Here is a 12099-nt window from a genome sequence, read left to right as displayed (position 1 = left end):
TATTTGCTTAAGTCTTTTCTAGAAATGTTTAGCATCAAACACAATTAAAGCCATGTCTATTTTCTACATGACAGTTTTACATCGGACTATCTTTTAAGGAATGCCAAATGAAAATTTTAACATTTATAAATTAGGATTAAGTTTTAACCTTGTTTTTATAATTTACTTGTTTTTATAATTATGGATGACACTAAGATCACTGTAAACTTGTGATTGAAAGAAACTTTTCTACTTTTAGTTTGAAATTTACTTTTGGAAATGAGTTTTCAGTTAAAAACAATCTTGGAAGTAATTAAACATTTTTGCAGTCACAAATAAAATCCTCTTTTTTTTTTTAAGAAGCTTTTATGCACGTGCTTTTTTTTTTATGTGGGCTGAAAGTACCAATTCCTCAGGGGTTTCAGAATAAAATAAAACTAACATTCACTTTTCTAAATAAAATGTTTCCTTGCTTTTATACAAAGAATAAGTAAAATGGAGATGGTGGCCCATGAAAGAAGTATCTTTGAAAATCTATGTCTTGCAAGCCCAAATCTATTTGGAATTGGAAGTAGTTAGAAAAAGCATAATGTACAATCTTCAAGTTTTATAGATGATCACAGACAATTGCTCTAAAAGTTGAGGTTCCGAGGGTTGATGGTCACTGAGCTGTCAGATAGCTTCCCAGGGGTGTCTTCTACATTTTATCCTCCTCCCACACTTCTTTGGCACCTTGAGCAGCAGTTCTGCAGTCTGAAAAAGAAAGGGTAGTGTGAGAATGGATCATAAAATGCCAAGAACTGCCTTTATAGTTCCGCTTAATAAGGACTTTTAATAAATCTTGCAAAATTGTCTTTGTAGATCATGTTATAAATCTGTTGCCTTGTATTTCCAAGGAGTAAATCTGGTGCAGTTAGTATGGGTACTTGAGCAAAATGTTCCTCAAGAATTCTTGTGCTTTTTGTAAAAACTATTGCCTTCATTACTTGAAACACTTAAGACCTCTCTTTCCTAAGGCATATACATCATTTTATTAAAATTTTTTGTATATATTGCTTTCTTTGGGTGGAAAAATTATGTGTGTGATAAAAACCAGATTGTCTTTTGTATAAAGCTATTTATAGTTTTTGCAGTAATTGCTTATATCTACTACTATAGTAGTCATAGTGATTTTGCTTTTAGGAACCTAAATAGAAGAAAACTAATTGTTTTTGGAGTAGTACTGCTCGAGAAACACGAAAGAAGTAATACATGGCACTATCCCCATGAATCACTGAGGAAGTAATAGTTTGTTCATACTGAGGTATTTTTTAAGGAATTCAAAGACCTGGGACCATGTTAATGGAGTTCATTTTATTATTATTTATTTTTTAGGCCAAAGACTAGGAAGAGGCTGCAATAAAAGTTACAGGATTATAAAGTCTAGGACTAGAAAAGAATTTAGAGATCCTCCAGTCCAGTCTTTCTGTTCTATAGATAATGCTAAATAAGGAAGAAAAGACATATACAGTCTAGGTTATAGGGATTTTTCTCATAATCTTGAAGAAATTGATAGCTAAAAAGAGCATGCTGAACACTGTATGCTACATAGGTTTATTGACCAGTCTGCTCTGAGTTTATTTATGTAGACTTGTGAGATACTAGTTCCAGGGATTGAACCTCAATAGTAAAAGTACAGAGTCCCAACTTCTGGACCATCAGGGAATTCCCCTGAATTTATTTTAATTTTAGTCAGTTTTAGATGCATCAAGTGTTGCTCAAAAAATAATATGACACACAAGAAAGCATTTTTCTTGTCCTTTAGCTATCGGTAATAACTATTAAGTCTGGTTCTGATTTTCATTGTCTTTCATTCATCAGAAAGATGAAAAAGATACTGCATAACATAGATTAAAGAGATTAGTTAGGTAATTTATAACTTTGTATTAAGTAACTATATTCTCCTGGGTTAGAGCACTAACCTATCAGGAAACCTTGTATCTAGTCTTACCATATGCCTTGAGTTAGTTTTGTTTTTCCTTTTCTGTTTGTAAAGTATGTAGCTCAGTTTCAAATATAAATAACATTTTGGTGTGAAAATGCAGACATTAAAGGAAGAAAGTGTTTTTATAGGTTGATCCTAAAATTTTGAGTATATGATATGATTTATATGCAAATATTATCTTGCCTAAAAGAAACAGTTGTAGTTGCTTAGTTTTCATCAGTCTGAAAGGTGGCTCAAAGCAGCTTTGGTTCATCTTGCCAGTCAGCTGGTTTCTTCATTGACTGCTGTTAGAGCATGTTGACGGAGAAAGCAATGGCAACTCACTCTAGTACTCTTGCCTGGAAAATCCCATGGACAGAGGAGCCTGGTGGGCTGCAGTCCATGGGGCTGCAAAGAGTCGGACACGACTGAGCGACTTCACTTTCACTTTTCATTTTCATGCATTGGAGAAGGAAATGGCACCCCACTCCAGTGTTCTTGCCTGGAGAACCCCAGGGACGGCAGAGCCTGGTGGGCTGCCGTCTATAGGGTTGCACAGAGTCGGACACAACTGGTGCAACTTAGCAGCACCAGCAGAGCATATTGGAGTAATGATCACGCTCATCCCCCTTGGCTTAGTCTGTGAAGGCCTCATGTCACAGCAGGGAGTGGGAATACCCACAGAACCTTTGAGAATGGGCTTTGTCATTTGCCACTGTTAGTGGTCATGATAATTATAAAAATTTAAGAAAATAGGATAGTCAAAAGTTGGACTTTGAACTTTAAACAAAAGTTCATCTTGTTTGTTACATCTTGTTATAAATAGGACTGTGGGAGGAAAACATAAGTTTTAGGATATCTTCTGTGTCATTTAGAATAGCTACTCACCTGAATGAGAGAAGTGCCAGTTATTTCAGAGTAGCAGAGCAAGAGGAGTTGAGGGGTGGTTTGGTTTCAGGGCTTTACAAAGCTATATTGATATTTGGGGGTAGAAATGCTTTTTCTTTCCACATACTCATGAGTTTGTTTGAGAAGAAATGGTACTAAGTATTAATAACCTGAGAAGTTCTGGCTTTTTTTCCTTACTTTTTTAGGAACAGTACCTTCATGTTAATTTAAAGATTTTTCATGAACAGATTTCATGACACTTAACTATAATCCATATTGTCTGGATATCAAGTGTCATCCCTGACATCCAGTCTGAATATTACTTAGTGTTTGTGTGACATCTGTGTTAGCAGCATGGACGGAGTTCTATATCTTGTGGTGTTTGGTGTGTATTATGTTAATTTTAGTGCTGAAATTTTTAAAGCTGTTCTATTTTAGTGACTTTTGGAATGACAGGTAGAGCACTGTAATGTGGCTTGGTTAGTCTCCATTGCCCTTACATGAGGTTTGTCACTCTGTACAATCTGGTGCCTCTTACAGTCATGACAGTTTCAGGAGTTGCACGGGAAAATTGCATATTAAAGGTTATGACAAATAGATTGTCTTTATTTCCTTCTCTCATACTACTTTACAAATAGAGTCACTTTTTTTCATAACATTCATTGGAAACACCACATTATTTGAAACATATTCTTTTTGACAGTCATTCATGTTTAAATGCCTTTTAACATTTTTAAATATTTCAAGATTTAGTATGTCCAAAACCCCTGTAAAGAATTTTGTCCACTGTATATAATATGGGTTTTGGTCTGAATAGTAATAGATATGTTTAAATTTTAATTGAGTTAAAATTGATCAGAAAGTGTATATTCATTGAACAAAAATTTTTATAATGGGGAAAATCAGACATTTGAGAGGAAAAGAAAGTACCAAGATTTGATAGCATGCATTTTCTTATACTTTCATTTCTCTTGCCTTTTTATCCTTTGAGAAGATTCTTAAAATTCTAGGTATGCTGCCTTATTATTATTATTTTCAGTGACTTAACTAAAAGTGTGTATAATGGCAGTGAACAGAAACTACAATCTAAACATTTGCTCATTCGCTCATAACATATAGTAGTCTGATGTGATGTGTAACCGAAAAAAGGTTTCAAATGTAGAAACATGAAAGGTTCCTTAATTATTTGAAGTGAATTAGTAAAAAGTATTCCCTGGAATTTTGTTTTGAAGTGTCTTAACTCAGTTCTTTCCATTGAGATTTTTGTTTTTGTACCTCTAGTAACTGCTTCTGGGCATTCAGATTTTTATATTTACCTATGTACTCTAGATACATGATTATCTTTTTGAGAAAGATGTTAGTTGACTTAGCCAGTATCTAGGATTTGTAAAACAAAATATAATATTTTGTTTCTATTATTCACACTGTGATGTTACAAATATTAGGGACCTGAGCAGATTCCCACTTCAGTGCTTCTCTTAAACATAGTTCGTCTCTACATACATATCCTATGTGAAAGAAAATTTAGAGCCCTCCTTTTTAAAAAGCTTTCTTGCTTTGCATAAAACTTGAAAGTATTTAATTTCAAAGTTATATTGATATTAAAACATAGATTCAGTCTTGTCTTAAAAGTGTATTACAATTTATTTCTTGCCATTTTTGTGTAAAATTTACAGAAAGAGTGTTACACCGTGCGCTCCAAAGGTAATGTCTCATTACTCTAAGGCTCTCTCTTTCTCTTTCTTTATTTATCTCTTTAATCCTATTGTTATATGCATTAAGAAAAAAACTTTCTGCTTGATCTGTGGCAGCAGTACATGTAAAATAAGTGTGTTTTATTGTTCATAGTAAATCCTGGGAAGTATAATTTTAATTTCAGTGGCCTGTTACCACCAAGTTCCCACACATCTTGGGGAGTGGGGTATATTGTATATAATGATTTATATCTCATTTCAGTACAGAACTGTTACTTTCTGTATAAGGCCAAAATCTGCTTTGATAATGGTTAAAAAAATGTAGTTTCTTTTTTTGGCGTATCAGTCATACTTTTATGTTTCTAGGATTTATGAGATTTAGATGAACCCTTGTGCATGTATTTTTAAAGCAGATTCAGAGATGAAGGGAACTGGAAAATCAGTATCTGAGTGACAGTAGAAAATGGAAATGTGAAAATATTGGAAGCTTTTCTAACTTGAAATGTTCTTGTGGTTATTTCTCCTTTAGGTGTGTTTTCCTAAGCATGCATAAACTTACATATTTATGATAGCCCTGGCTTTAAGGTCTTAACTTACTGGGCATATGTTATCACTACATTGGTCCTTACAGCTGTATAGTTTTGAAACATCAATTTTTAAGAGTTGATGGGGTGAGATCTCGTTGTCTATTTTAGTAGAATTGAAGGGCTTGGACCAAGCATATCATTGCATATCATTTTTTTCCCTTGCCCATCAGCCCAATTCCAGTAAGCCTGCTTTACCTTGGAATTTCTGCTCTTAGAATGTGGGCTGAGAACTCCAGAGGGCTTCTTTTTGTTAAGCTGCTTCCATTATTCTTATTATATAGCCTAACCCAGTTAAATCATAAGTTTGTATTTCTGCATCCTGAATTGCAGATGCGAGTAATAGACTTGGTTATTCACACCTGTTTAGGCATATTGGGCCAGTTGAAATTTATCCTTGAAAAAATTGCTCTTGTCTTCATTTGTTTTCCTTACTAGTGCACTAAAGGATTGAGTTTGTGTTCAGTTCTCACTTGAATTAAAAACAAAACCTGAATCTGTCATAAAGGTTCTATTCTCAAATTGAGTTTCAGGTAGTATGTCGCTGCATCACTGCAGTAAGTTCAAATTTTTAATCACACCATTTGTTCCAAAGATTTGCCCTAAGGTGGTTTTTACATCACTTCTATTAACCAGAGTGCAAACTGAATTGGATTCTGTGTGTTTTAAGAAAATGTGTAGACTTTTCCTCAATACCAGAATATCTGAGAGTTGTGAGAGAAAGGCCCAAGGAAGAGAAATATATCTAATTAATGCATCATTGTTTTCACTGCTACATGTTTGAGACTGATCCTTTACACTACAGAACATTTTTTACCTTTAAAATGTTTACCTCTTTCCATCTTTCATACAGTGGAATCACTGTCTAGCATATGTCCTAATTTTTACTATCTTTACTGTGCTTGGTAAAGTTGCGTAATTATGGGAAGCACACTTCTGTATTAAAGTTACTGTCAGGATAGTTTTTGGATGCTCCTTTCATGATTTAAGAAGCATCAGTGCCTCACTGTTTGCTACATTTTCTTTTTCTTCTTTCTTCTGTTTTTATTCATTTTTATGGTCACATTGGCTTAAACTACCACTTCTCAATCTTCTAGGGAAAATTTGAGACTAGTGGTTTTAAAACTCAAGATTCCCTTTAAAATTCTGCCACTTCTTGAGTTGATATTTAAATTTTTTAAAGCTAAACTGTAGTACTGTTACAGAATTAAAAATTCTTAATGTAAATATATGTGTTATATTTCCTGATAGAATAATGTTTTTTAGTATTGAAGGCTAAAATTATGTTTTATTCACATATTTCTTAGAATTTACATAAAATGATTATAAAAATTGACATTAGAGCTTCTAGTATAATTGACTGCTTTCACATGGTCTGATAATCCAGTGACCATTCTCTCAAATATAATTTCTCTTTCTCATAAACTAAGATGTTTGTGATAGAGTCTAGTTATCTACTTTTGAATTTTTTTCCACTATATAATTCACATAGTCTGAAGACCTGTGAAAATGCTATGGGAAAACCAGCTTGGGTTCAAAATATCTTAATCATAATATACCCCATAGGCTTCCCAACAGTGGCTGTCTGCCAATTTGTGACTGTAAAGCAACCAGTTGGATGTTTTTTGGGCCATGGAAATGTAAAGTATCTGTAATGTTATCTACAATTACTTACTTTGTGGTCAGAAGTGTTGGCAGATAGAAAATTTGCTCCCTATTGCGTTTTCTGAGTTGTTTTGAGTGGCAACTTAAGTGAAGCAAGAGGGGCAGGAAGTTCTAGAAATGGCTTCTGAGGCCTACCTCCAGCTACCTGCCTAAAAGATGCAGACTAACCCAGTATGAAAAATAACTAGTAGAAAAACTCACTTAAGGGGCACTTGTTAAGTGTTGATCACACTTTTCTTTCCATAAGCAAATGGCTAGATGTTTTTTATTCTTGTTTAATGATTTTGATAAGTTTTGAGTTTGTTTTTGTTATTGTCTTTGTTTCGGATTTGAGAGTAACTTTAATTTTAATGTATATTTATGCTGTGTATTTCAAACCTATTTCACATATATGTGTATATATATATATATATAGTCTTCATATTGGAGAGAGAAAAGTTTGTAATGCATTGTCATCTTGAGGGTTTTTTAAATCAGTAAAATGACTACTATTGCTGTTTTTAAGCTTTTTAAGTTTAGGTGTATATCATGTTTAACTTTTTCCCCTTTTTATCTTTACTTCTTTGTTCTCTACATGCTGTGCTTTTAAACCCTTCTGCTCTGTACACCTGAACACCTGGTTTCTGCCATCTTCTTTGTGTTGATGTTTGTTGCACAGTACCACAAAACCTGCTCCACACCTGGATGGGTAAGAGTTATATTCTTATTATTTTGGGGAGGTGTGCTGGTGGCCAGTCCAACCAATTAGACTGTGGTGAACCCTCAAGGGGGCACTCTTGACCTCTGGTTTATTCTCTCATAGCCAAGCTTTCCCTGAGGATCATAGGAGGCAGTAGTCCTGAGACCACAGGTGCTGCTCAGTATCAAGTGCAGTCTGATTGTTATACTCTCTGCTGTAAAATAGTTAAGAATCACTGTTTTAAAAGCAGAAAACTAAGGCCCAGTTTGAGCCGGGTTTTTTTTTTTTTACCTTTTATGAAGAAGAACTTCTAATTTCCTTCTAGTTGCTTCATACATCAGACACTTTTATTTTCAGGTCTGTGAACATGTCATTTACAACAATTGTCTTGATTACTGCTCTTGGCTTAACTGTCATCAAACCAGTTTTTCTTGAATTTGTATTGTGACAGGGTGCATGTTGTCTTTGGACTAGTTATTTCTGGTTTTGAAGTAATCGAACAAATTGAAAATCTGAAAACTGATGCTGCAAGTAGACCATATGCAGATGTACGAGTTATTGACTGCGGGGTGCTTGCCACAAAGTCAACAAAAGATGGTAAGAGTGTTTTGAGAACAGAGGGAGCTTGGATACAGGTAACACTTGTTGAAAACTATAACTTAGAGAACCTCCTAGATTTCAGTAGTGGAAGAAACTCCTACGAGTAATATACCAATAGCCCTGATTCCTCCATATTACACCCTGTATCTGATCCATCAGAAATCTTTCCACCTCTGACTTTTTCTTTTTACTTGCCCTGTTGTCAGCTCGGTCCAAACCCAAATATCTTCTACCTGGGTTATTCCAATAGCCTCACTACTGTTCACTTTGCCTCTGTCATCACTTCTGTATAATCTTTTCTCAGTAATGATAGCTTCCTAACTGGTCTTCTTGCTTCCACTTGACCCTGTACAGTCCTCAGCAGCAACCAGAGCCAACTTCTCCAAGGGTTCCCTCTCTGTCAACCAAAACTAAAGTCTTTACAGTGGTCTGTAAGGGATTCTGGCTTTCTGCTGTTTCTCTCATCTCTCCATATTCATTGTCTTCCCAGCAGTGTTAATCTTTACTCAGACATGTCAGACACTTGGGAACTTTGTGCTAGCTGTTCCTTCTATCTGGAATACTCTTTGTTCAGATACCTGCATGACCCCTGTCCCTCGCTTCTTTCAGGTCTCTGCTCAAATGTTATCTTAAATTACCTTGACTTGCCTTATTCCCTTTACTCTGTGTTTTCCTCCCTCTTTAAGCATTTATCATTTGTTATATTACGTAGTTACTTATTTTCTTATCTGACCAAACTAATATATAAACTTATCATGAGGGCTTTGTTACCTAGCAATCTCACCAGCAAATTGTATTATCAACTTGAAAAAAAAAGTTTATTTAAATTTTTAGTGTGCTTTATATAAAACATGTTTTATAATACTTGGTAATCATTTTTTTTTACTCTGAAAGGTGGGCAGTGAAATCCAGTACTAATACTTTTATTACTATTTATTAAAAGTTTTTGAGAAAAAAAGGAAGAAGCCAAGTCATTCAGAAGTCTCGGATTCCTCTTCCAATTCCTCATCCTCTTCAGAATCATCCTCAGAAAGTGAAATTGAACATGAGAGAAGCAGAAGAAGGAAACATAAGAGGAGACCGAAAGTTAAACATTCTAAAAAGAGACGAAAGGAAGCAAACAGTTCAGAAGAGCCAAGAAATAAACATATAATAAGCCCAAAAGGGTAAGTGTGAGACACCAGGGTAGTCTTGCCTAAAAAACAAACACCCTGGAATGGGAACAGTATGTGTGATTCTGTAAACTTATCTTTGTTACCTATTGTTGAAAAGGACAGTATTTTAGGAAGTTTATATTGAAATCTTGCAAATCTAAGGGTAGCACAGATGTTTTATATCAGAGATTTATGCATTTGTAGGTAAAAACAATCGCTTAAACTCTTAAAGAAAGGATCGTTTGGCAATTCTTATATCAGAATTTTAGTGCAGTGACTGTTTCACTCGCTCATGTTTTATATGTTCTGTTTATGAAAATTATGTTGACCTTTTTAGTGGGATTTGCAACGTATCAGTAGTTTTGCTGTTAGTTATGTTATTATATTATTTAATATTAAAAATTTAGATATACACATTTTAATTGGTGATTTGATTTGTTCTTTCTAAGTCACTCTGAGAGGAGTGATACCAATGAAAAAAGATCTATTGATTCAAATGCTAAAAGGGAAAAGCCTGTGGTCCGCCCAGAAGAGATTCCTCCAGTGCCGGAGAACCGATTTTTACTGAGAAGAGATATGCCTCTTGTCACAGTGGAGCCTGAACCGTAAGGATGATTAACCTACATGTTTTTGTTTCTCTTTTTGATAATTCCTGTCAGCTCATTGCAGGTCCACACTCATTTATTGAGCGTGACCCATAGTAAAAGCACTTTGAAATATACTGTGGGAGATACTGGATTCATGAATGCCATGGACCCTACCTTTCAAAATTCATATTCTACTAATAGAAAAAGGGAATTTGCCAAGTTGACCTGGGAGAGTTCTTAGTGGAGATCTGGGAAGATTTCATTACTAACTTCATTTACTTAGCCTTTCACTAGAGGTGAGATTTTAGTTACCAGAACAGAAGGTTAGTTGAACTCTTTGGGTCCAGTCAGGTTTTAAAACATACCCCAATTAGTAGTGCAAAATTATTGCATGGTGACTGGCGATATAATTTAGTACCATATGTTACTGTTGTTAACTTACTCAGTGATAACTCCTCTATGTTAGAAAAGCTAAAATGTAGCTTTAGATTTGGTCTCAAAAAATAGAAATTAATGTATTTTGTGTGTTACACTCAAGTGTAGAATTGTTAAGAGAAATGTTGTATGACTAGAAATATCATAAAGTGGTTGGTGTAATTGGCAATTGAAGAGTTATTTTGAAGCCTAAGAAGTTATAGAGATGTCCCTGTTCAGTTAAGTCTCTATATAAGATTATTGTTTAAACTGTTAGATATTTCAAAATTCTAAGAATTCTGTCTTGTGAACAAACTTAGTGGGATTCTTTTTTCTTAAAATACAAAACACCATTCATTGATCAAATCCATCTAGTTTCCAGAAAGTAGGAAACTTGAAAGGTCAATTTCAGTGTCATCTAGTAGGGGTTGGCAAACTACAGTGCTCCGTGGGCTAAATTCAGCCTGTTGTCTGGTTTTGTGCAGCCCATGAGCTAAATGTGATTTTTCTGTTTTTAAATGTTTGTGAAAAAAAATCAGAATAATAATAATATTTTGTGATATGTGAAAATTATATGAAATTCAAATTTCGTTGTCCATAAAATTTTACTGGAACCCAGCCATATCCATTTGTTCACTGTTTTCTTGGGCTGTTTTTATGCTATAGCAGCAGAATTGAGGAGCTGCAGAGTTTGTATGTGGTGCTGTCATCGGTATATATGCTGTTCAGTGCACTGCACATCACAGTGTGTTTCAAATTTCGTTGATAAAACATTTGTGAAAACTTGTTTTCTTTTTGTTACATAATCATCTTAGTTTTCTTCTTGGCCTAGAAATCCTAAAATACTTTCTCTTGGACTTTTAAGAAAAAGTTTGCTGACCCCTATTATTTGGTATTTTTTAAAAGTAGTTTATACCACTGTCTTGTATTTATGGTTGAATATCATTGGGAAGTTTATTTGATCATCACTCCTGTTTGGTTACATAATATCTTTGGAAGTTATATCCTGCAGAATTATTTTAAGTCATATTTGGTAGGTAGTTGTGTCATAACAAAGATAGCAGGTTGATCTATTTCATTAGAATGCTTGAGATTTGATCAGTCACTTGGGAGTTAAAATTAATGTGCTAAGAATGCAAGATATGCAATATGAAAGGATAAGAAACAGGGACTGTCAGCCTTAGAGCTTGCCATCTTACTGAATTTACCAGCAGTTAAGCTCATTATCACTTGTACTTTGTTTAGCAGAAGCTGGATTCTACACTTGCTCTAATTCACTTGTTCTCATCTTCAGCTGCACTTCAGTGTAATTTGGCAAGCTTTTAAAAATACCAGTTTCTGGGCCATATAGCAGGGTAAATTGGACTGTTGTGGGGGAGGAGGTGGAGAGTGGCAACATTGGATCAGCATGTAAAAGATACCCAGATGAACATTAATTCAGGCTGAACAGTTAGAGGCAGGTCATTTGGTTCAGTGATGTGTTCTTCATGAGGAAAATGAGGTAAACGGGTGTCTACCAAGAGTACCTGCTTCTTTCATTGTGAGAATCAAATGATATCATGAATATGAAATGACTGAAAAAACTATAATATACTTTTTAGTTAAGGTTTCCTTATAATGGCATTATATGTTTATCTGGAGCCAGATTCCTGGCTGGGAAAACCCTGTTATATCATGGTTGTAAAAGTCATGTTTCATTTCTCTATGTGACGTTGGACAACATTCTTAACTGTAATCTCAAAATTCTTTATTTTTAAAAAGAAGTTGATAATAGTACTTACCTCATAGTATTGTTATGAAAATTAAATGAACTAATAATGCCTTTAATGGTATCTGTTAACATTTATTTAAAGGATGTTTGATGAGAACTTACTTATAGCACAGGAAACTCC

General features: G+C 34.5%; 1 protein-coding gene across 1 annotated transcript in view; it reads left to right on the top strand.

Moving 5' to 3' along the window:
• The window catches only part of NKTR (natural killer cell triggering receptor), a 39922-nt gene that overhangs the window by 14488 nt on the left and 13335 nt on the right, over positions 1 to 12099 (top strand). Inside the window, exons 7-10 of the mRNA XM_052640550.1 lie at positions 7432 to 7461; positions 7904 to 8049; positions 8996 to 9218; positions 9656 to 9811. Of these exons, the coding sequence (XP_052496510.1) occupies positions 7432 to 7461; positions 7904 to 8049; positions 8996 to 9218; positions 9656 to 9811 (555 nt within the window). The remainder of the gene's footprint in view (positions 1 to 7431; positions 7462 to 7903; positions 8050 to 8995; positions 9219 to 9655; positions 9812 to 12099) is intronic.

This window comes from Budorcas taxicolor, chromosome 1 (assembly GCF_023091745.1).
Source record: "Budorcas taxicolor isolate Tak-1 chromosome 1, Takin1.1, whole genome shotgun sequence".
Taxonomy (NCBI): domain Eukaryota; kingdom Metazoa; phylum Chordata; class Mammalia; order Artiodactyla; family Bovidae; genus Budorcas; species Budorcas taxicolor.
This window is presented reverse-complemented; position numbering and strand designations above follow the sequence as displayed.